General features: G+C 25.7%; 1 protein-coding gene and 1 long non-coding RNA gene across 2 annotated transcripts in view; one reads left to right on the forward strand and one right to left on the reverse strand.

Moving 5' to 3' along the window:
* Window positions 1-18,511, reverse strand: part of LOC129967149 (T-cell leukemia homeobox protein 1-like) — a 61,234-nt gene extending 42,723 nt beyond the window's left edge. The window contains exon 1 of the mRNA XM_056081842.1: window positions 17,289-18,511. Coding sequence (XP_055937817.1) covers window positions 17,289-17,928 — 640 coding nt within the window. The 5' untranslated portion in view covers window positions 17,929-18,511. The remainder of the gene's footprint in view (window positions 1-17,288) is intronic.
* A 176-nt stretch (window positions 18,512-18,687) lies between these two features.
* Window positions 18,688-27,149, forward strand: part of LOC129967007 (uncharacterized) — a 73,598-nt gene continuing 65,136 nt past the window's right edge. Inside the window, exon 1 of the long non-coding RNA XR_008784337.1 lies at window positions 18,688-18,741. This is a non-coding gene — a long non-coding RNA (uncharacterized LOC129967007). The remainder of the gene's footprint in view (window positions 18,742-27,149) is intronic.

A 27,149-nucleotide genomic window follows, 5' to 3' on the forward strand; every position in this document is an offset into this window, starting at 1 on the left:
CATAATTTGATTTTCATTTTCTCTATTCGAACGCATAATATTAAGTCTTTATTTTTTTAATCATTTATAACAGAAATTCGTCGACATTTATATAAAAAATTAGATTGTTTCAAAATTAAAGAAATTTTAGTTTGCTCTTCTGAAGAAAGAATGCCTCATACATGGAAATGGAAAAACAATGTTTTTCTAAGTTTCGAAAAGTGAAATTGTTTTTGTTGCAGAAACAGAGTAATTTAAATAGTCTATTTCTCTTAAAAAAACGGTGGGAGTAATCTTTCCGAAACTTATTCTCATATTTTCCAATTAAAGTCTCTCCCCCTCTTCCTGTATAAAATTATGGACCTTGAATAAGGCCGGCCGTTAATGCAATAACGAAATTTAACAATATGTACAAAACATAGATCTTTAGCATGAATCTAGCATTTTTATAGAATTTATCGTGTGAGTATATATTTAGAACGTCCTTTTATTTCCCCGTCGAATGAAACCAATATTTAACACGGCACTAACAAAATTTAACACGGCAACTGTTATCTCTAGGTAACATATCGAATTTCAGTGATTTAAATCATTCCGTTTATGAATTATTGCATCTATATGTATGCATAGACGCCCACTGGCAGCCATTCAACCTTTTGATGAATTTGGTTCAAAATTTGTTTTTAAGAAAATCTATATTTTAGATGCTAAATAAAACTCTATATTTTTGTGTACCAAATTCTATTTGGCAAGCTTTTCATGTTTTAAAGTTATCGAACTCATTTCGTTGTTGTTTCTTATGGCACTTGCCATGGAAAAGCCTTCTTGTACAAAGACAGCGATTTAAGCCGGTGGGGGAGCGTCTCTGGTTTTTATAGTAGCGCCAACTAGGGCCAAGAGTACGACTTTGCTACTCACGCATCACTCATTCGTTTGCACAATCCCTTTTTACAGAAGAGCCCATTCACACATCTCACAGATAGAACAACGAAAGAACAACCATGCCCAAACTGGGACTCGAATCCAGGACGCCCAGATCACGGGGAAGACCCCTATGCCAGGACGCCAGCCCGAATTGATTTTTAATCAAACTTCCATATAAGCAAATTTCCTGTAAGTGAATTTTATTTAAAATTTGATAGACAATCTACAAATTTAGTCGTTAATCCATATACCAAATTTCACGAATCTAAATGTAAGCGTTATGGAGTTTTGTTCACAAATCGACTAATGAAAGAAATCTGTTTTTCGAAATAAGGGATGTTTGGAATGTGTAAATTCGTCAAAATGAGCGTTCGAATTTTTTGATGATCACAATATTTCCTTTATACTTCGTATATGAGAAAGTTTTTAGAAAATTCTAAATTTTCTTCGACTGTTTTTCCACTGTTAAATGAAACTATTTATAGAATTTTTTTAAAAACATTTTCGAATTCCATTTAATGAATTTTTAAAAGCCTGCTCTATAAAAAAAAGCTGCTATAAATCCTTAAAAATAAATAAAAGAAAAGAAAAATGAGTCAAAAATAAATAGTTATGCATAGAGATTTTGATTCGGTTGGATTTATACTTTTTCCTTAAAATTTTAAGAATAAGAAAAATTATCTCTAGTCTTCCAGTATATGTGTTCATTTTCTTTTAATATTAATATTTTTGGCTTTTTTTTGGGAAAATAATATTTTTATATGATTTTAATAATTTTTAATGCATGATGTTTAGTTTCAAGTTTTACATTACCATGAAAGCATTAGAGCATAAGAGTTTTCATATATAAATATATATATGTAACATAGAATATATTTATAAATATTACTTTAAAATTAAATTAATTTGTTTAATGAAAAGCAAGTGAACTTTTTTATTATATTTTGGCGAAAATGTAACACTCACACTCCATAGTAATTCAACGATCCTTAACCTTGTATCACTTCATTGCCGATTGAGCATTGTATGAAATCTTGCAATTAGTGCCTATAGTTCTTAAAGGACAATGATTACATAAAAGTACCAGAAATTTTAATGGAAAAATTCCATTAATAAGGTGTTTTAATAACTAAATTCTGGAAAACAATTTTGGTTTATTAGAATCTATAATATAACATTCTTGTCCATTCTACCTAAATTTTATTATTAGTATTTTAGACATTATGAAGAAAAACGAAACTTTGCTCCAGATCTTTATAATGTTTAAATTCTTATAATTTTTTTTAACCTCAGAAATAGCTTGGTTCTTTTTTTTTTCTCTCATTTAACTTGAAGTAACTTCCTTGGAAGAAGAAGAAGAAGAAGATTAAACATTTCAACTTAATCAAATATTATAAAATTCAAGATTTTTTCAATTATTTTTAGTTAAAAAATTCCAATAATAAGAGGCTTTAATTACTGAATTCTCAATAAAAATTTGGTTCATTAGAATCTAAAATACATCAATCTTCTTAGTTTATCTAAATTTTATTACTTGTATTTTAGAAATAGTACTGTATTGCAGTATTTTAGAATGAAAACAAATTGTTCCGAGTCTTTTTGATACTATACTTATAATTTCTTTAAACTTCAAAAATACTTAAGCTCTTTTTTTTTCTCTCATTTAACTTCCATGGAAGAAGAAGAATAACAAAAATAAGTAAAAGCAAATGCTTCAACTTATTCAAACATTATAACATTCAAGAATTTTTTTTAATTATTTTTTTCTTGTTAAGAAATTCAAAAATATTTCAAAAATAAAATATTCATTCAATTTCCGAAATCGTCCAACCGTAAGCAACGGTTGTAAAGAAAAAGGGGAAAAAATTTAATGAAATACTTTTTATAAGAAAGAATCAGTATGAAACAGGGATACTGGTGGAATTTTCTGATTTTAGAAAGACGATTAAAAATCCATCGAAGCAAATGTTAATCGATTGAGCGTGAAATTACTTCGATTACAATTATAAACATTTCAAACGATTCCAAGAAGATTTTAAACTGTTTTTCTCCGAAATCTGTTCACAGAAATAAACACCGTTTTGTTTTCACTTGGGAGATGGAAATAACCGGGGAACATTAAATAATTCAAGTGGAAAGTAAAAAGAAAGGGACATTTAGCTGCCGGTGTTAATAGAATCCTTTGATGTACAGTACATGCTGTTAATGGGAACTCTATAGAAGTAAATTTACAAAAGATTCGGTGTCAAATCTTCCGTGAAATACTTTTTTATCGTTTTCGTCGTTTTTTTACCGAAAATAATACCTGAAAACAGAACACTAAAAACGAAAAAGAGCAAATAAATTCATTTTCTCAGAGGAATTCGTGGAAAGAAAAGGGAAGGGGGGGGAGGGAGTTTCGCTTCACTGAGCACGAGAACATTTTTGGACTCGAATGGAAAGTATGAAATTGAGATCACACATTTTTTTAATTGAAGCATTGTATGTGCTACTAATTATATAGAATACACAAGTACAATTCACGTGAGAAACAATACTCCTTTGTTGTGATGTCTTTATTTGAGAGTAAATACCCGCATCAGCAAATTGAAGATTACAATGAAAAAAAGAGAAAAAGGAAAGAGAGAAATTATATTACTTTTTTCTCAGAGAGAAATATCAATTGTTTTCTTTAAATTGATTTTAATAATTGTTATATCCTCAATGAGTAATTTTATGAATACTGTTAAATGAATGTTTGTTGTATGCAAATAATGCTTTTGTTAAAATTATATGTAAAAAAAAGCATATTGATATTGTTTATTTAAACTTTGATACTACATATACATACGAGTTTTGTATTTCAGAACTATAAATAAAAGGGCGAAAATATTTTGTATTTCCAACACTTTTCGATTGAAAAGAGCAGATTTCACCCGAAAAATTTTGTGGTGGTACGACTCCAGTTTTTGAAATAAATGATAGCTCAGAAAATTTCTTTATATAGATTTTAATATTAAATTTCATAGTAACCTTTTACGGAAAATGGGATCTTATATGGTTTTTAAAATTTTTATTTAACTTGATTAACTTAAACAAGTTTATAAAATAGATTTTTCTATCTAATTTCAAAGTAATTTAATATAGATTTTTCTATCTAATTTCAAAGTAATTTAATATAGATTTTTCTATCTAATTTCAAAGTAATTTAATATAGATTTTTCTATTAAATTTCAAAGTAATCTTTTCAGGAAAATGTGATTTTTCTTACCTAGTTATATATATATATATATATATATATATATATATATATATATATATAGTTTCAATTTTTTTTTATTTAAATTCATTTACTTACCCATGTTTGTAAAATAGAGTTTTATAATTGTTTTTCTACTTTATTCTTGTTGTGCTAGAGTGCTAGAATGCACTTGTTTGTTCTCGAAAATTATATTCGATTTTAAACTATTCAGAGCTTATTTATTACTTAAACGGTTGTTGGCTTCGATGAATTTTGATCTTTTAATAATGGCACCACCCTAAAGTGAATTTACTAAACACTTTTTTATGGATCCATAATATTTATAGAAATGAATTACAGAATAAAGTTTAAAAAAAGTAGAAAATAATTAAAATTAAAAAGTTGATTGATAAAAAGTAGAAATGTAGTAAAGCAGTAGATTAATGAAAGTTTTAAAAAAATTAATAGACTGTTTTTAAAACTTGTTTCCATAAGATTTGTTATTTTCGAATGCTAAATATTTGATAGAAAAAAAAAACTTATGAGAATTTTTACAAGCCCAATATTTTCCAAATATCCCCTCTTTAGGCTGGTATATCTCTATATACAAGTAACAATTATTTCTTACATTTAAAATTTATCTTTTTTTAAAAAATTTATAGTATGTAAAATTCATTCAACTTTTACTCTTACCTTGGGAAAAAAAACAGAATGTCAGGGATTTTCTTGTAATTATTTTTCATAAAATAGTCATAAAGATAACTGTTTGGCTGAAAATTATTTTTCTGTTTAAATAAGCACCATAATTATTTGCTTTTCAAATAAGTTCCATGATTATTTGCTTATCAAATAAGCATCACGGTTATTTATTTTTAAATAAGCACCATAATTATTAGCTTTTCAAATAAGAGTAACGGTTATTTATTTTTATATAAACCCCATGATTTCAGATAATTTCTAGCATTTAAAATGTATCAAAAAATTTATAATAGAATGTAAAGTTCATTCAGCTCTTACTGACCTTGGGAAAATACAGAATTTCGGAGATCTTCTTGTAATTATTTTCATAAAATAGTCATAAAACAAATAACTGATCGCTTGAAATTCAGTTACTTTTAAAACAACATCATGGTTATGCACAATGATGAATGACTTATTCAAAATATTCAAAGCTGTTTTATTCATTAATGAACGTCATAGTTTGTTCAATAAACTTTGGATTTATTATTTGAAATTTGTTAGACAATAAAAACAGCTGCTACGGCCTGGCCTACAGACAACTAAATTATTAAAAGGGGTGTTTTTCAAACGAAAATAATCCTTCAAAGTAAAGATTGTATTTATTATTACTAGTTATAATTAAATAGAACGAAGGTTAACATGAAATTAATTTAAAATTAAAAAAAGATAGGAATAAAAAAAATATTCAGAATGAAAAAAAAGAGTTATTGAAAATTTCGAAGATTTTATGATATATTATATTAATAAACTTTTATTCTTTGTCTCAAATACAATCAAATATGAACAAGGGAAAAAAATAAGTCAACTAAACCGGAAATTAATCTGATGATTGCTTAAATTTAATTTCTTATTTAATGTTTGAATTTTCCTACCAAATTATAAAATGTTTTTTTTTTCATCCTATCATATCAATCATTCACTCTTAAAATTAATCAAACAAAACAATTAAATTTTCTAATAAAGCTAAGGACTTTCTTGCTCTGAAATATGAATAAAACAACTAGATAAATAATTAGAGTCTGAATGTGAGAATTTTTTTGAAGAAATAAATTAATATCATTCATTTTGTTTTATTCATGGTTCATTCTAATTTCGTGAAATAACCATATACACTTGTTAGCATATGTAGTTTAACAATGAGCTAAATGCTAAACGATACGCTGATGATATCAGAATGCTAATATGCTAAATCATATCAGAATGCTAATATGCTAAATCATATCAGAAAGAAATCAAATATTGCTATGGGGAAAAAATTTTCCAATCTGAATCATTTATTTTAAAATGATCCTTCAATATTTGTTTCTAGTTATTGAATTCTTGGAGCATTTATTGTATAATAAATCTGCAAATAGAAATATATTGCTACTAAAACCTGAAACAACACATATCTAGAGTCTTTTTAATATCAACTGTCGTTTTCTAAACAAAACTCTGAAAATAATTAAATATCATTTCGAAAAGAAATGTATTTAATATACAAATAGAAATATGTTTTAACTATAAGTTGGAATAACACATATCTAGTTTCATTTTCTAAAGTTAAGTTTTCAAAACAAAAGTTTGGAAAAAGAATGACACGCTTTTTAGAAAAAGATTCTTTTGAGTCTGAATCACTAATATATTCCCTTCTAGTTATCGAGTTAAGTTGAGAGTTTGGAATATACTTACTATATAATATTGTATTATATAGCAAGTATATTACTATATAATTTTAATTACAACAAATATACAAATAGGAATATTTTTACTATAACCTGCCTAGAATCATCTCCCTGAATAAATTGGTTTACTAGGCAAAAATATGAAAGAAATGAAACGTTGTTTAAGGTGGAAAGTCGTTCAATCTGAATCGGCAATTTTAAGTCAATTCTCCAATATTTCCTTCTGGTTATCGAGTTAAGTTGGCAGTCTTCGGGTGCATTTACTGTATCGGAAAACCTTTCTGACAAAATGACCTTGTTTACTAAACTCTAAAGTGCTTTTAACTCAATTGCATCGAGATGTCGTTCTGTAAGAAACAGGTTCTCTATGGGGCATTTTATATACTATCAGGTCTTTGTTTTTATGTGAGTTCCAGATGATAAGAATCATAAAAAAGTAAAGTACTATAATCTGTTTTTTGAATCGACAACTGAGACAAAAATAACCATGTTTTTTTCGGTAGCTGGTTAAAAGAGTTTACGAAACCAAAAGCATATTTTTTTAAATAAATTTTTTACTTCATTTTTCTTGTTTAGTAATATTTTAGCTTCATTTTCGATCTGCATATATATAAAAATGCGAAAATAGGGCTATATTTCATTTATATCATAATCATTAATATATTTGAAAAAAATTAACGATTCTCCACTGAAACCTCTGTATCTGCTTATTATTTTACAATAAACTACCAGAGGCCACTCTTAAAAGCCTCAAGAAGAAAAAAAGCAAAATTAATGGGCGCATACGCTTGTGAATTCAAATATCATCTCAATAATTCAAAAAATGGGCTATGTTATCTATTATTATCAATAGGTATATTTGCAGATATAAGATTTAAAAAAAATTATAATAATTTTCCATTTTTAAACTCTGTAAGACTCTGTCCCCTTATTCCTGTAAAATCTCGCAAAAATTTTTACAGCTTTAGATGAATTTTGAAAACACGTGTCTCCTTTATATTCTATGATAATAATTACTAGAATTATCAGCAATAAAATTTGATAATTAATTCAATTATCTAATTTTATTGCTGAATTAATGGCACAAGAATTATGCTTTTGCTCTACTGCGTCAAACAAAATGATGTAATTATAAGTTCGAATTAAGGAAACAGCAAAGATGTAACTTCTGAATAAGCATTCTCTGTATTGTTTATTCAATTTATCGAATCAAATAAACAACAAGAAAAAGCATTTAATACGAATCCTCATATTGTTTGCTTAATTTATCTCCTCAGAAGTTTTGAAACTTAACTGTTCACGTTTTTAAGTATCCTTAAAGAGTGGAAGAATGTGAATTTAATGAAAATGTTCTATAATTGTATTTACTTATACTTGTTTTATTTTCCTTCTGTTAATGCTTTAAACGAAAATTATTATTTTTTCATATGACGAAGAATATCTATTGTCATGAAACTATCTTTTCAAGTAGTATTACACACACACACACACACATTTTGAAAAACGTATTTACTTTGTAATAATAGCGGGGCTGAAACTCCCCCTTTTACAGATATTTTTGACTTTTAAAAATTCATTTCTGGTTCAATTTTGCATTCGAATCTGACTTATAATTTTTCATAGGTTTTTTTTTGTTTGTTTGTTTGTTTTAAAGCAGTGTTCTCAATTTTGTGTATATTACCAATATTTTATTTCCTTATGCAAAAATCAGTGATCAAATGAATCTTATGCCAAATAAACATCGATTATTTTCTTTTGACAAAAAGAAAATTGAATTTGAAGGCGTAGGATTTTTTTCCTTTTAACGCGTATTCTATGTAATCTAATATATTTTTTAGCTATATAGGAAAAACTGTTACCAACCTAAGGAGTATTAAGTAATATTGCGTTGAATGGCTAGGAAGTGAGTAAAATATATTCTCATTACAACTGTTTTATGCATTCCTGCTGTACCAAAAATTGCAATGTAAAGTATTGTAGACTATTGAAAATGCATTTATGAAATTTGCATTCGATGTTTCGACAAAATTAATAATATCATAAGAACACGCAAGATATTGTTCCTTTTTAAAATTAATCAAATTAAATTCAAAATGCATTTTAATTGTAAATTGCACAAAAATGTTTCAGAAACATTTCGTTAATTGGGTTTCAGAAATGGCAATTAGAAAACATTAATTAAATCACAAAAACTTATTTAGAAAAATTTAATGAAAACTTTAGTTTTGTTTAGTGATTTTCGAAGTGTATCATTCAATTCAATTAATTTAATTTTACTTTCTTGAACATGTTATGACCTTTTCAATTGTTTGGTTTTTAGATATTTTATTGCAATCATTTCTTACATTTAGAATTTGATTGATTTTTTTTTATTGATTTTGCATTTTGATTGTTTTTAAATTAATTCTTTCTTTTGATTAATTAGATTGCTTTATCTTTGGAAATCGAAAATAAAATTCTCCATTCAATTAATAATGAATGAAAATATCAATTCAAAAAATTAGACGAAACGCATATTTATATATTTAATAAAAACCAAGATAATTTAGCAAAAGCATATTGTGTTTCATTGAAAATAAATTTAAAGAAGGTGCAAGCAGTGAAAAAAAGCATTTAATATATTTTAAATTAATTCTCATGAAGTTTTAATACTAATTTAAAATTTTACTTAATTAATTAAAGAATATGAAATGATATAAGTATTGCAGTGATATTTAATAAATTCCGGTAAATAGTAATCAATATTTTGGTTATTCTCAATAACATTTTTATTCCTTTTGGTTCTTCTTTGAAATTTCTAATAAAAGACCAAAATTCCACAAAAGAAAAATTAATGACTTAAATAATTTTCCAAAAATCTTTTTGACTGAAACTGAAATTTCTAATAAAAAGACCAAAATTCCACAAAAAAAAAATAAAAAAATAATGACTTAAATAATTTTCCAAAAAATTTATTTTTCCAAAAAGATTAATTGTTTTCTATCTATAATTAATTAATTAGATAAGAAATTTATTTATATAAAGGAATAAACTTATGTGTTGATTTAGTTATAGTAACTTCTCGTTTTAAAGCAATACTAGAGCTATTTTGGGTCAATTTATGTGTTGGAAAATCGCTTTATTATGGTGAAAATTGCTAAACAATAACACTACTTACTCACAAATTTCCATTTTTCTCATTAATGTATATTCTATTTTTGATTTTTTATGAACATTACAACATCAAATAGTTTATATATATCTAATAAATGAAAAAACGCAAATTAAAAAATATATTCACATATAAATGACTTTAAACAGAGTTTAACAAAAATAAAGAGGAGAAATAAGATAAAGAGCTGTTAGTTCGGTGAACATTCCCGATAAGAGTTGGCACTTATATTATCTCACAAATGCCAGTTCACATAAAGCTCACAATATAAAAACTCTAAAATTTTATTTGAAACATAGTACTATTATCTTTATATAAGAGCTATCTTGTAATAAAAATGATAGTCGAAAACACACAATAATTCTAAGCAAAGAAAATGTTAGCGTTGTTTAGCAAATATAAGAAGATATATAGCTTCGAAAATCTTTTAATATCTTTCTCTTATCTTTGAATGAAGTTATAATATCCGTTGAGGCTTGTGTTTCCTGAAATCGAGTTTATGACTACCATAAACCACAGTCGGAATACATCAAAATTGACACTTGTCTTTTATAACACTTGATGTTAGTGGTTAAAAGCTATTGTCCTTTATTGCCTTTAATAAGTGTCTTCATCATGCGGTTTCTGAAAAGTTTTATGGTGATGTTTTTGATGAATATGTTTGTTCTTCATGTGAATGAAATGCAAGACCTCTTTAACCTTAAAATATTGTATTGCTTGAAAAATTTCTACAAGTTGCGAGTTATCTGTTACTTAGTAATTCAAAAACCTCACAGGGCTGATATATATAATTGATATACTACACAAATAACTCTTTTTTTTTAAAAAGCAATTTTATCTGGAAATAATTGTTAAGAAATAGGATTTTTCTTTAATATAAGAAATGAAGTTGAAATATTATAGCTAAAATCATATATTTTAGGAAAAACGTTAATTTTTCACAATCCTTGAAATTTTAAATTTATGCAAGTTGTAAGTAATCTGTTACTTAGTAATTTGAAAACCACACAGGACTTTATATACATAACTGATATACCATACAAAAAATTGTTTTTTTAAAAGGCAATTTTGTCTGGAAATAATTGTTAAGAAATGGGATTTTTATTTTATGTAAGAGATGGGGTTGAAATATCTATTGTTCAAATCAAACATTTTAGAGAAAACATTATTTTTTTCAAAATCCTTTAAATTAAGAAAAACCATTCAATCTATAAGAAATAGAAATTATATAAAAATATTTCACTTTTTCTAAGAAATTTTTTTTTATCAGAAGCTATTTAATAAAAATTGCAGTGAGAACATATTTAAGATATGGTATTTTTTTTCAAATTATTTATTTTAATAAAAAAATAAAAAATCTTTGATATTAAAAAATACATAATTTTTTGAATGGCATAAAATTGAAGGAATTGAATCATTTCGTGCAAAAAAATATAATTTTATCTCAAAATGATTGTTGAGAAAGAATTTCTTCCTTGTGACTTCTAAAAGAAACCAATTATTTCTTTTTTCTAATCTGTTCCATATTATTTAAAAGACGTTGAAGAAGAATAAGAAGTTAAATTTTTGTGTTATTAGCTTCATAACTCGTAGCATTTAAAAAAAGAAAGGGAAACATCATTAGACTGTGAAAATCTCAAAGATTTGGGATTAAGAACAGATTTGTACAAGAAGAAATATTGTCTTATAAAATAGCGCCGAAAATGCGATTATACTTTCTTAAGGTGGAAACATTTTCTGCTGAGCAAATATTTTTAACATCCTCCTTATCTTTTTATGAACTATCTAAATCATTTTCTTCTTGAATTTAATGATCTTTACATATACATATTCATATTTTCTATCCTTTATTTTACCAGATTTTCTCACTCTAATCAAATAGAATTTATTTCAATGGACAGAGTATAAAATCGGAAGAAAATATCAGTATGCAATTTTACAGATTTCATTCTTAAAAGTAGATATAAACCCTATAAGATAAAATTTATATCTATTATAAATAAACATTCTTAAAATGGTTTATATCTACTTTCCAAAAATTAAACAAATCAATTAAAAATAATTAATCATAAATAAATTAATTTAATAAAATATGGTGATTCCGGCATTCAATCTAAGCTTCAAATCATCTTAGTTTTATTTATAATGTAATATTTGATTCTTTTCCTTGGAATTTTCTTTAAAACAAATGCAATAATACGTCATTAGTTTATCAGAAATTGGTTAAACTCTAAAATTTCTTTCTAAAGCTGAAATAAGTTATTTAATTATCGTCTTCTCCATGTTCAGCAAATATTTTAAAGTTTTTTTTTATCTTTTTATAAAATATTGAAATAATTTTCTTAGAGAAGATTATGATATGACATTTTCCATCTTTTATTTTACCATATTTTCTCTTTCTTATCAAGTAAGACTAATTCCAAATGCTTGTACAAAAATTCACAATACTTTTTTTAATATCTGATTTTTAATAATATATAGACCGAATCAGATGTTCTCATCAAAATTATACCAAATACTTGTTTTTCATTACTAATTTATTAATGCTTTGTAAATAAAGTATAGATAAAACTTATTAATTCCAGAAATTTTCTATTACAATATTTAATAGATTATCATTTTTCAGTTTAAAAAATTTTAATTTCTATTACTCTTGCGTTAATCTAAATTATTGAAAACAAGCATTAGTTGTATAAAATCAACTCATTCATTCATCATATCTTTTTACTAAAAGAAAATTAAAAGATAACTTTTTAAAAATAAATTTATATATAAAAAATAAAAGTAAATTTCATTAAAATCTTATGTTTATTCCTTACTTTCATTCATTTATTTATTTTGAACATTTCCCGAATTTCGTTTTAAAAGTTTACATGTGAATTAAAAATAAAACTGTTTGCTAACTGGTTTGAACGGAAATAACCTTTCATATAAAGAGAACTTCATCTAAAAGCAGTTGTTAACATTTTATTATTTCAAAAAGTGTAGAAACAAAACAAGAAAAATCGAAATCCATTGTGTACTTACTCAAATCTTGGGAATATCGACCTACGATTATGAAAGTTTCAATGGTTTTTGTTTTTTCTTTTTTGGTCTTCTAAAGTTTTATTTGTTCAGAAAATTATGCATTCAACAGACTAAACAGTAAGACTGATGAAATAGGTTAACTTAGTACTTTTTTAAAATCCATATTGACTTTTAAGAATGCCTTTAGTTGTGAGTTAATTTTGAACAATGACCATTATTTGCGTTTTTATTCTTTTGTGAAATCGATCTTCCAAAAACTGATTATGTGGATGTTTTTTTAAACTAATCTTGATGAGATTATTAAATTTCAAACTCAGTTGACCTACAATAGTTAAATTACACATCTCACAACCAGAGAGGTAATCTTCACGCTTGTTTTAAGCAAAATTATTTTTTTTTTAAATTGCACGCGAAATTATTTTTTGATTTCATATTTTTTGAGTTTCATATGAATTTTCTTGAGAGCGATTGTTGGCGTCTTAATAAATGCGGATGTTTAGAGAATGAAAGATTTCTTTTGATATCACTGCCATGCTGAGTTAAGTTTTTAAAAACATTCAGGACTTAATGTAATTTTAAACGCGAACATGTTTAAATCACATATCGATTGTCATAGCAATCTAGATCAAATAAAAAATAATTGCAATTCTCTAGTGGCATTCTTTGCTTCCCATTCATTTTCATTAATATACAATCATAGCATCACGACTAATTTTTTAAGTCATTCTTTGAATTGAGTTTATTCTTTTTGAAATTTACTATTGAATAACTAAAAAATAATAATAATAGGTAAAGTTTTGCGTAATCATGACAAATCCCTTTGCTAGTATTTTCATTTTTAACTTATGATATTTTTGTTGGCTGAAAGTGCTTGAAATTGGTTTTCAGTAGGAAATCCCATTTTTACTGAAAGTCTTGTATTGAATTTTTTAGCACATTCATGTATTTAGGACGACATTCTAAGAATATTTTTATTTATATAATATTTTTTTTCATATTACATTTTTAGAAGATTTTGTGAAGAATCGTGACCCACCGTTCTTTATTACCAGCTTATTTAACATTTGTCATGTGAAAAATATTTTACCGATATAAAAGAAATTTTCATATATTATTACTGTACATAAAATAGTCGCTTTTATTCTTTCGTTTAATACAGATTATGAGACTAAACAATTTGGGAAAAATCGTGATTTTCATTCATTGTTAAAACTTATATTTAGAGTTGTTTGCGAGAAAATTGGCATACAAATAAAGAAAATTTTAAATACTGGTATAGATTAAATTTTGCAGGCTAAAAGTGATCTTAGAAATTCAAACAAAGCTGACTTATATATACTTTAAAATTTTCTAAAATTATTTATGCACTTGACATCAGTTTACTCCCTTGATTAAAAATTAGCTTCTTTTAATCATTGATGAAAAATTTTGTTTAATCATCTTTTAATAAAAGAAAAAAAAATTCAGAATTGTACGCTGTAGAGTCCTGACTTATTTGTTGTTGTCTTTTGAAAACGTTATTCAATGTTAAGTTGATGTATTTCATTAGAGAGATCCTAAGTTTTGAAATTATGCACCTTGAAAGACACACACACACACACATAATAACAAAAGTGCTTTTTTTTTTTTTTTTTTTTTTTTTTTTTACAAATTGGGGGGAATTACAAAATTGAGAAAAAGAGAAAATTAAGATGCACTAAAAGAAATAATTTTGATTTACATACCTGAAGCACAAATAAGAAATATTGCAAAACATACTTCAACATTATTTTATTGTTTTTGCTTTAGTTTTTTTCACCGCTTATATGCAATTTTAAGTGTTATCATTTTCACTAATTCTTATAAGTTCTCACCAATTCTTATTTACAACAATTTTATATATTTTGTAACTTAAATTTTACTTTTTTTTTGCTTTATAATAAATCATTTTTAAGGTTTTAAGTGATGATATATGATGTTTTAAAAAGAAAATTTTCTGGTTTTGTTTCCTTTTAAGTGTCTAAAAATGTCAACTTTTTTCGATTAAATCACATTCTCAAGGAAACAATTAGTTATGAAAAAAAATTTTTTTTTTAATTTCATTTACAAAAATTATTTATGAAACCTCAGACAGATAGTTTATAGAAATTTTAGTTTAATCAATTTTTATACAATTTCCTTTCAATATTAAATAAATTATATATTTATCTATTTAAAAAAGAATTCCTTCGTAACTGTATATCTTAACGGTTTTTATGCAAAAGAAAATTATTTTTCAAGAGAGATTTTCTGAAATTTTATAAACAAACAAAATGTGGGAAATCTTTTTTATCTGTGAATAATACACTAAGTTGAATATTTACTCGCTCATCTTTGTTTCCTTCTTTTGAGAATTCCCAATTGTTTTATGAAATCGTTTCGTTCATCCGTAACAAAAGAGGACTTGATAGAAAATAAGTAACTAAACCGAGTGTTTAAAAACTAAGAAAACAACAAGAAAAAATACTGTAAGAGTTTCTTTCGAGAATTTATACTTTCATCAAAAAGTTTGTTTTTAACTCAATTGATTTTGTATAGTTTGTTTCCGTAAGATCAACTAGGAGAATAGAAAGATACAAACATTCAAACCACAGAATATGTTTGATATATTTAGAATATGTTTAGATTGATCCTTCATTTCTTCGGAACTATTGAAATTAATATCATGAAATTAAATCAATATATAACATGAATCTCAAAATATAATTGTTTATATTTCTTAAGATAAAAAGTATTTTGAAAATTAGTATCTTAAAAACTCTTTAATCTTTTTAGATAAGAACTGTATTACAATTTCTAGGCTTTTAACATTACTATAATAATTTATAAGAATAGGAATTATCTGATAGTGTAAATAACTAGGAAAAAAAACCTAACTCTTGGTAGCTTTGAACAAAAATATTTGAAATAATGCAAAATAAAATATTTAATAGATAAAAATATATAATATGTATGATATTATTTCTTCCTACATCAATATGAAAAAGTATGACATGGCTGAGAAAAATTATTTCGAATAATTTAAAAATAAAATATTATATTAATTTAAAATTAATTTTGCTATAATTATTTTCATAACATAGTAAAAAATTATGAAATAATTGGCATGTAATAAACCAAACTTGATTATTAGATGAAGAATTTTTCAAAGATAAATAAACAGTTATTATAAAATAAACAATATATATATATATATATATATATATATATATATATATATATATATATATATATATATATATATATATATATATATATATATATATATATATATATAATTTTCAATTATTTACAACCAATATATATCAGAAAATATTTTATGTCTTCTTCTTTGAGTACTAACTCTTTTTAAGTGAATAAATTTTATTGACTCATGAAAAATAAAATACCGCCTGTTGCCCAAGAATTACAACTTCAATTAATTTAAAAATTACATTATAATTTTCACAAAGGCTTAAATCAACGAAGACGACATTGGGGGAATTTTAATGCAAAAATATTTTCAATACCATTAAACTGTCGTTCAAAAACTTGCCAATGCAATTTGATTGAATAAAAAATAAGTCTGATATTCGCATTTAATATTTTGAAATTATTTTTATCTTCTTTCATAACCTCCTTACATTTTTGGAAAGCAAAAATTCTTATTTTTCTTCTTTTTATTCTTATTTAAAATACGGAAGAAACATTTTGTGCAATAGTAGAATACATTTCTAACAAGAACCATTATGTGTGTAGCACTTTCATGTTGTAATAGATTATGATTCATCTGGTAATAGTTCATGATTGTTATATTCTACCTGCATTAAGTCAATTTATACTACTCATACTTAAGAAAACGATGTTGCATTTGGAAACATCAAAAAGGCTTATCATTTCAAATTGAATAACATATTAATCTTAAATGTTTGGGAAACATGAAATATGTACTTTTTGTTATACAATTAAATCAATCTATATATTAAAAAAACTTATTGTAAGTGCAAAATACTGCATTATAATATGAAGATAGCTGTAAAACAACAAGCATATTATATTTCGAATTCTTGTATCAATTCCATGTATCACCCCCCATTCTTAAGAAAAGGGGGGGGGGGAAACCCTAACTATTGATAGGAATATGAAACAACTTTTTTTCATATGATTAGAAATGAATAAGGAATAATAAGGAAAAAAATCAAAAGATAGTTACTTTTAAGACGATTTATGACACATATTTATTTCAGTTTCGCCAATAAATTCACTTTACAAATTCTTGATGTTCAGTGAATTTTCCATTTAATATTCAATAATATTTTTATAATTCAAATAATATTTTAAAAACTAATTATAAGGCATACTTTTAAAATTGTTCTTTTAATATTTTGTAATTTCTTAAATTCTGGTTTAACTGGAAATTCAACTTTATATATGTGAACACATTCATTAAAGCATTCTTTTCGATTTTAATAATGATTCTATTTAACAATATAACTATAAATATATAATTTAAAGATTTGAAATCAAAGAAATTTAGTTTTTTTCTTTCTGGTATTTAAAACAATGAAAATAAATTCTGACTCACCTGGTATCCTATCTTTGACCATTCCCTGGGATCCAACCCATGGAAAACTGACCGTCGTAGGGTAAGACAGTGGGCCCGGTCTATGAGCCGGTACTCGTATCACAGTTCCGTTCGCTCCACTTTGAAGCGGATCATAAGGAGATGACATCACAGGAACAGAGGAGACTTTCAGATCAGCTGTCGAGAAATAAGCTTGGGGTGGGAATCCTGTACAACATGCGGAGCTCATCGCCATCATCGGGGAAGCAGCTGTCGATGATGCTGGAGTTGTCCTTGCTGAACTACTATCCCCACCATGACCACTATTATTGTCCGTGGAAGACCTGCTGTCTTCCTTTCTGAGATTGTTGTTGTCGTCATTGTCCTCTGGTTTAGAGTCATCGCCTAGCAGTCTGCTGATGCTGAATGAGAGTTTCGGTTTGTTGGTGGATGAGTGAAGCATGGGAGATGATGATGAATGATTTTCAGATGCAGGTGGTGAAACTGAATGTCCTATGCTGGCTGACATAGGAACAGTGTCCAAGAATTCTCTCTCCATGACACCACCAATCCTGGTATTAGGACTGGATGTTTCGATAGCGTTTGAAGCAACAGGGGGTGATCTGCCTTCAGGAAAGCGAGAAGTACGATCACAAAGCATGATATTATCGATGATATGCACAAGTATTATATCTTAGTGAAACAATTATTAACGCCTGTCATTGTTTTCAGAGTTTTGTATTATTTTGTGCCAAGCCAGTATATCGAAGTGTCACACTCAAAATAAAACAGATCCTAATTATTATCATGAAGTAGATGATAATGATGAACTAATTATTATGAAATTGTGCTATAAAGAGACTATCAATCAATTCAAATAAGGAAATTACTTTACCGGCAATCAATTAATTCTTGAATTCTAAACAAATCAAACTTCTATCCAAAATCTACTTTCAGTCAATAAACTTTGCTTCAGCTTGATAAAAAGTAAAGAGATATTGTCAACAGTCACACAAATGATCACTTTTTCAACGAAATCGAAGCAAACATGACAGGTGTTTATTTATGAAAGACCGGTCAAACAGTGTCCAACAAAATAAACAATGAGCGTGCATCCAAACAAGTTTCGATCACACAACTGACACTCATGTTCAATCCCGACTGGGGTTACTCGACGAACTGTGTCCGCTTTATGAGGGAGGCAGTCATCGAACAAACGTCCCGCCCTATGGTTGTTCAATCTCCTATTCCCAATTGGTCGCCTGGGGTTTGGCGACGGGGAACACGGCGGCGGTCGCCGTTGGCGCCGCCCTCCTCCCTACTTACCAATTGATTACAGTAGGCGGCACGAGATAATTGGTTGCCAAACTACACTGCCAAATAGGTGATGGTTCTCTGCGTTTCAAAGGATGCATGTCTCACCGCCTTAAAATAATTTGTGGTCTACTGGAGACAATAAGACACTCTTGGCTAAGTATTATTTGTTTCATCTTTCTTTCTTTCTTGTTTTCTATTTCCGGCCAACTCTAAACATCACCTGTTTGCAGTCAAAGCAACAGCAATTTTAAACAAAAGTAGAAAATAATCGGAGCTGAAGCAGCGACACCTGTAATTTAACTTACCAATGGGCCCATAAATTGTTTTTCGGGGATTTAGAAATCGCATGAAGAGTTTATTTTGGAGTCAGTGAAGCAAAAAAAAACAATTAACAATTGTAAAAAGACATCTGCAGTTACAAAGTAATTAACTGAGTCTCATTCACGAATAAGGTTGAATTTAATTTGAGAAATTATTAATTTCTCGTAATAATCACGAATATTAAACTGCATGTTTTTTCTGAATTATCACAATTTTCAAATGAGGTAGAATATTTAAATATTTATTTATTTATTTTAAAGGCGAATTTTAATACGGATTGAAACAAAGGAATGTGTACGACTAAATCATTTGAATGAAAAGGAATAATAAAAAAAATCAATTATAGGTAAAAATAAAACTTTGGCAAAATAAGATTATATAAATATATAAGAAAACATATAAGCAATGGCACTTAAAAAGAAAAAAAAAACTTCTAAATATAAGAAAAAAAATGTAGCTTATGGTATTAGAAATTTGACAATTCTCATCGAATAATTGCACTCATTTTAAAATGGATTATCATTTTAAAATATGATCAATGAAACAAACATGGGGTTTCAAAGAAAAAAAAGTACAGAGGATCTAATTTTGGCATGCATCATAAAAAAATTGTGAGGAAGTAAAAAAAAAAAAAAATGAAGATAGTTTATATTACCGAGAACAAATTTTTTATGATGATCAAATTAATGAAAAATTATAAAAATTTTCGGTTAACGTAAATTTGGTTGTTATGATATCGGAACAAAAAATTTTACTGCTAAATTAATTATTATTTTTACTACTTAATTAATTAAAAAGTTAATTTTTATTTTAATTTTACAATTTAATACTAAATATAAATGTCTATTAATATTTTATAAAGCTTAATTTAATATTAAACAAATATTATTAACTAATATAAATAAAGAACAAAATTGCTTTTTTTATGCACTTAAGAATTTTTTTTCCCCGTTGAACCCCAGATTAGCAGAATAAGACCTTAAATGCGTCTTCTGAATAATATTCTTTACGACATTTATATCTTCTTAATGCAATTCAACCGATATACCCCCCCCCCCCCGCTTGCTGATTTGAAATAAAATGGAATAGTTTTCCTTGTTCAGTCGTAACAGTTTGGTCTCAGAAAATTAAATTTGGGATTCTAGTTTTCTCTCTTGTCTTATTTCTTTAATTCTGTTTAATTTTATGATGTGTTTTACTCACAAAATATATTGGTTTGCCAATGAATACTAAAACCCTCTGCGCTTTTGCGTATGCGTTAGGATACGTTTAATTCGACGAAATAGAGGTGAAAGGAAAGATGAAAGGAGGAGAAATTTTTATTTAACAATTCCGAAAAGGAGCACATTGTACTGCGTTTCAGCTCTTGATGAGATAAAATCATTGAAAAAAGGTCGTCTCAGTATACTGAAACGAATAGTACGTGTAAATAGATAGAACCATTAGCGGCTATTCTGCAGCGTTTCTGGAGGTGGAATAAGAGATAAAAGGAAGCTCGTTTTTAAATCGTCAAATATAAGATCTTTGATCTTTTTTATTCCTTATTTAAGATAATTGATCTATTTATTCCCTTAAATCAAGAATATTAAACTGCAATGAAATTATATGAAATTACTTCACAAATTTAATATAATTTGTTAGTAATGGCAATTAAGTTAGGAATCCTATTGAAGTCGTTTGTTTAATATATATTAAGAAGAATGAAGATAACAACGTTGATATAAGTCCGATTGTATTGAATATGAATGAATTGATTGTATATTTTCTATTCGAAAGAAATATTTTTAAAAATTTACAACATGATACGTATATTTTAATAAACATGTATTTTTTTTTTGGTAGAAGATTACTTATAGTAGTTAATATTGTTAGATACTGAAAGCGAGCAAAAATACGTTTATTCCAATAAAGGGTTTTCTTCAATTTTTGAATGTGCTATAACTGTAAAGAATTTTAAGGAATTAATCCCAAACGATTCTGTAATTTTATAATTATTTAATCTTAATATAAAGAAAAATCATTGTGGCTGTGTACGTATGTTCCACATCTCCTAAATAATCAAACCTAATTCAAACAAATTTTGCATGCTTATTATTTAAAACATGTGAAAGAATACTGTCAATTTTTCAAAAAACAAAAGTTAATAAACATTCAATTTAATAGAAATTATCCTTTTTTTTTTTTTTTAATCCACTGTAACTTAGGAGAAAACATTTCAGAAAAAATATCTTTACATCATTTTATAATTAAAAATTTTACCTTTTCAAAGATACAAATTCTATTTCTGTGTAATTTTTTATAAAAATATTATTAATTTTTTTTGAAAGAAATTAATGCGGGCTGTTTTGAAAATAAAGTAATATATAAACGCTCTTTTCCTAAACAAAGGTAAGACTTTGAACTAATCTGCTACTTTTCTTCCCCCAAATTCTGTCTTATTTTGAAACATATCTTTTCACGTTGCTTTTGTAGGTTTATAAGAAGTGATTTCAAGATGTCTAAATGCGAACATAATAAAATTAGTATTGGCAGATTTAAAAAAAATAACTCTGGTTCAATTAATATTCTAATTTATATGTTTTCATATTATAAAAGGATTTTATACATCACAAAAATTTGTATAAAAGTAGTTTTTACATAACGATATTAAATATGAAAGAAATTTAATCGCCGAGTAGATCGGTTATTAATATATTCTTAAGTTCTGAACATTGACTAAATTATATATAAATAATTAAACTTGATTAGAATTCAATTTTTATTTAGTGTTACGAATATTTTAAAAAATTTAATCGATATAAATTTTTATTTTATTCAATAAATAAAATAACATGCTTTTAACATGAGTATATGACTTAAGATTTTGAATCAACTAATTACAAATAAAATTATGAGATCAACTAATTTTATATGATATTTTTAGTTCATACTTTACCTTATCTCTTTGAGAATAATTTAGTTTCAGTTTTATTTCAGTTATCTGAATTGGGAAAAGCAAAAATCTTGCCTCGATTATCTCACAGAATTTCTCTTTTATGGCATTTCAGATGATTTAAATAAATATTATTATGCAATTGCATAGTTGAATCATACAGTTATAGAATTGAATGTATATCAATTCACGTCATTGAAAAATGCTATGGACCTATGTTGTTCCTATTGCATATAAATACTAAAAATCAGCTATTTATTGAAGCATTTACTATAGTATACTTAAACGACATGGCATACGATCCTTTCATCTTATGTGAACCAACCAGTTTAAGTTCGCTTGCTTTTCTTAAACAGGAAATAATAATATCCTAACAGTATAGTAATATCCTAAAATTACATTTGGTTGGATGTTCGCTTGGCATAAATTGCTACGTTCATTACGTGACATCGCATGAATTGACTCTATTCCAGTTATCCAACTAGGAGAGAAGGAATCTGGCTCGCCTAGAGATACGAAAAGGGACTGTCAAAACAATCTCTAAATGCTTTAGAACATAAGTGATTAAGGAGCAACATCTCATTAGTTATGATGATCACTATATTAGTTAACTGTATTGACTACAGTAGATAACTATATATATATATATATATATATATAACTATTGTCGATGATAGTATTTCTGTATGTGATTTTATTAATAATAAATGAAAAACCTTTTTTTCAAATAATTTTAGTTAATCAATATTAATTAGATAATTGAATAATAATTTTTTTTTCAAGCATAAATGTAGTAAAAAGTAATATTGTTGAAAAGGAAATGAAATAAGGAAAAAAATTATTATCTTCAATAAATAAATTTTTATTAAAAGTTATGCTCAGAAAAAGATTATTAATTCTTATCTTGCGCTTCTCACATTTAATTATTAATTAAAGCAAATTTCCTGGAAAATAAAATGATGCTGTATAAGATTAATAGGATATTATCTGAAATCTTTCTTGAATACATATGATTAATTAATATTGATTAGGGAATTTATTTATTTAGAATAATCCAAGTATAAAAATTGTATAAAATAAAATCGTTGAAAACAAAATAAAAAAAAAACGAAATAATGAAAAGACTAATGTATTTAATGAATAAATTTTTATTAAAAGTTATGTTTGGAGCAAAATTATTAATTATTTTCTTGATTTCTTGCATTTATATATTAATTAAAGCAAATTTTCATGGGATATAAAATGTTGCTGTATGAGGTTAATGAAATATTATCTGAGATCTTTTTAGAAAGCATACGATTAAATAATTTATTAATAATTTTTTATTTATTATATTCCAAGCGTAAAAGTGGTATAAAATATCAAATGAAAGTGAATAGATGAAATAATTAAAAAATTAATATCTTTAAATGAGTAAATTTGAATTAAAAATTATATTCAAAGTAAAATTACTAATTATTTTCCTGCGCTTCTCACATTTATCAATTAATGAACACAAATTTCCATGGAAAATAACATGATGCTATGTAAAGTTAATGAAATATTATTGAGATCTTTCCAGAATACATAAGAAAAATTACAGTTTTAATAAAATGCAAACATATTCATAAAGCTCATATCTTTATAAACATCTAGTTCAATAAGAATGAACTCAAATTCACAAAACTATATCTATAAATATCAAATAAAATTAAATTACTGGGATTTTTTTATTGTTATTATTCTTTTTATGAAATAATGATGTTTAAATTGGAACAATTCCAATGGATACAGATAATACAATTTGAAGCTAAAATACAGTGTCGCTATTCAAGACAATTTCTTGATTGATATTTTATTTACGAGGGGGGGGATCCAAAAAACTTCATTTTTATCGGAAATCAACATTTTTCTTTACATGAATTTTTAATATCGATATCGCTTTATTATCTAATTAAATGATTGCTGCAATTTTTGTAAAGTTCATTCACTTTCCCGGAATCGCTTCACACATATAAATGCATTTCCATTTCAAAATAAAGAACTTAAATATGACTATAAAAATAATGCAATTACATGGTGTCCATTTAAATTGTGGCTAATTTATAATTCATTGTAGATAGGCATATATTTCAAATCGAAAAAATGCTTTAAATGGCATAAATAATTCTACATTATGTTATTTGAATCAATAAATTCACCGTTAAAAAAATTTCATATACTAAATTTTTATAAACATTTTATCCAATAATTTTTTGTGTATATAAGTATGCTGGAGAGTGAAAAAACACAAAGAAATGAATTTGTCCATGTCTGCATTAATCGATGGATTGAATTAAACACAATCGTTCATTTCCAATGTAATGAGTTTTAATTAGAATTTATTTCAATTTAAAAAAAGTTTTTCAAAAGAAAAAAACTAGAACTCAGAATTCCAGTGCAGAAATAAATAAATAAAACGAGCGACCCTTTATTTAAATTTATAATATTTATCATCATTTAAAGCAATAACATTATAATAAAATAAATTAGTAATAATCATTTTATTGTATCTACTTTTGTGAATCTTTATAATTTAGTCTTAGATATACATAATTAAGTCAGAATGGGTGGTAGTACAGATTTATTTAAACATTGTATTAAGTAGCCATCTATAGATATCCAAACTTTGCAAGCATGCAGACGATAAGCAATATTAAAATACATTAAAGATATTAAAATAGGGAAATTTTTCAATGTTTCTGACATTTTGAAACTACATATATGTAAAAATATATATTCTTCACATTCAGAATTACAATTGTCATTTATTCTACTTCATTCTATTCATTGGATCTCATTATCCATGCCCAGGAAACTTAATAGTTTTATACTTTTAAGTTACTTACAGTTTCAACTTAAATTGTGTTTATGTTTTGACATTTAATGATATTTTATATAACAATGATTCAACCCTACTTCGTTCATATGAGTCTGCAGTCTGGCTTAGTAGTTTATTGCCCATTTCAATTAAAAAGATATCGATTCAACTCCTTTACAAATAAAAGTTATTTTAAACAATTTATACATAGTATTACAAAATTAATAGAAATTAACAAAATAAAGATAGCATAATTATTTTTATATAATATGTTTCTTTACTTTTTATTGTTATTCTTCAAATTACAGAACAACAAATACATTTCACGATAAAGAGTATTTTTTCCCAAACGTTATTCCATCTTTTGATTCGAATTCTATGTATAAAATAAGATATTCATTATTAGAGATATAGTTTTATTTATAAATATATTAAGAAGATTTATACTTTCAGAATATAGCCAATTTAATTACAGTACACCCTTTTCATACTCATATCATGAATATGATGTAGAATGTTAATGATATCTTGTCGAATGATTTAGAGATCTTTCATGCTAATATAAAGTGAATTCACTCTTATAAACACTGGTATTTAACATTTCTGTTGTTTTTATTAATGTCCCAGAATTAAAAACTAATAAAAAAGGCTTCATAACTGTATTAATTCATTTTAATAATAGGTATTAATTAACATTACGATATGAGATCAGTTTTAGGATGATTTCAGGAATTTTAATAATATAACACAGTGGTTCTTAACCTTTTTAAGCCGCTACCCAAATTTGAGAAATATGTTGATGTCGCGACCCAAAAAAAGTCAAAATTTTTTCATTGCTTTATTTTAGATCGTATTTTTAGAAAGTCTTCAATCCTACGATGATAATTTTTTTTAACTTACAATTTTTTTTTATTTTTTTAATAATAAAGATAAACAAAAGTACTTTTCGATCCAAGGAAAATTTAATTAATAATCAAGTGTTTTTAATAATTTTTATTGACCAAATTAAAGTATATTTAACTTTTTGAAAATAATTGACATTTTAACTTATTCCTAAAAAAAAGAAATATCAATGCATATGTTAAGTCTTTTAAATTTTAAATGCAAGTCATACAGTTTTAATGAGAACCTTGTACTTGAATACATTTTCAAAGATCTTCAAACCTCGGTTGAATGCTTGTCAAGGAGCACCTTATATCTATTTCAGGATTTAACTTGTTCCAGTAATTGTTTTTGATTACACACAGAGCCGAAAAACCAGCCTCAAACATATATGTTGTTGCAAAGGGCAATAATACTTTTAGGGCTTCTTTAACAATTATTGGATTTTCGGTTTTTAATTTTAACCAGAAAGTACTTTGTATTTCTATTAATTATTCTTGAAATTGATTAATATTAACAAATTCCTCATGCAAATCACTTACATCAAAATTAAAGTCGTCAGCTTTGTTCCATTTAGTTCTCACCGTTATTATCATCTCACGTACTATTTTTGCTCTCGCTTTTTTAATCAGCTGATATTTTTTGATCTTGTTAATCACATTCATTTTCGATTGTTGATATTTATTCAAGTCGTCATCTCTAAAATGTCTGAAATTTGGTGTATTACTAACTTTTTTGGTTTGACTCAGCGCGACCCAAGAAATATGCTTCGCGACCCAATTTTGGGTCGCGACCCATAGGTTAAGAACCGCTGATATAACATAAAATAATCCATACAAACAGTTGTATTAGAAATTCATATGTTTTATTTTTTGTTTCACATATTAAAGACTGATAAAAACACAACCCATAGTTGTATTGATGATGTTAATGATGAGAAATATTGTAAGATGATTTTAGAAATTTTAATAAACTTTAAGGTGATATAAATTCATCCATACAAACACTTGTATTTGAAATTCACTTGATGTGCCTTCATTTTTTTCTCTTTTTTTCTTTAAAGACTGATAAAAAAATACTATCCATAGTTGTATTGATGATTTTGATGATAAGAAATCTTGTAAGATGTTTTTAAAAACTTTAATAAATTTTAAGGTTATTCAAATTCATCCATACAAACATTTGGGTTTGAAATTCACTTGTAGTGTTTTCCTTTCTTTTCTTTTTGTTTGTTTGTTTCATGGATTAGAAAACTAATAAAAATATTATAGCTATTAAATGAAAGTTTCAAATATTTTACACTGCATAGTTAATAGTACATTTTATGAAATAAAAGTTAAACGAAATATAAAAATTATAATGAATTTCTTAACTACTTAAAACTAATGTCCATTGCCGTTTCTAGAAAATATTGCTCGAACTTTATGAACTCTTTCAAGAAGTTATAACTTCATTTTTATGTTGTAAAGTGAATTTTATCAATTACAAAATTGTAAAGTTCGATTTAGTATGAAGAAACATTTTAAGAACAAAGTTTTAAAAAAAACCATATTTGTTTAGACATTATTTCCAAGATTGTGATGTCATCAAG

Source organism: Argiope bruennichi, chromosome 4 (assembly GCF_947563725.1).
Source record: "Argiope bruennichi chromosome 4, qqArgBrue1.1, whole genome shotgun sequence".
Taxonomy (NCBI): Eukaryota; Metazoa; Arthropoda; class Arachnida; order Araneae; family Araneidae; genus Argiope; species Argiope bruennichi.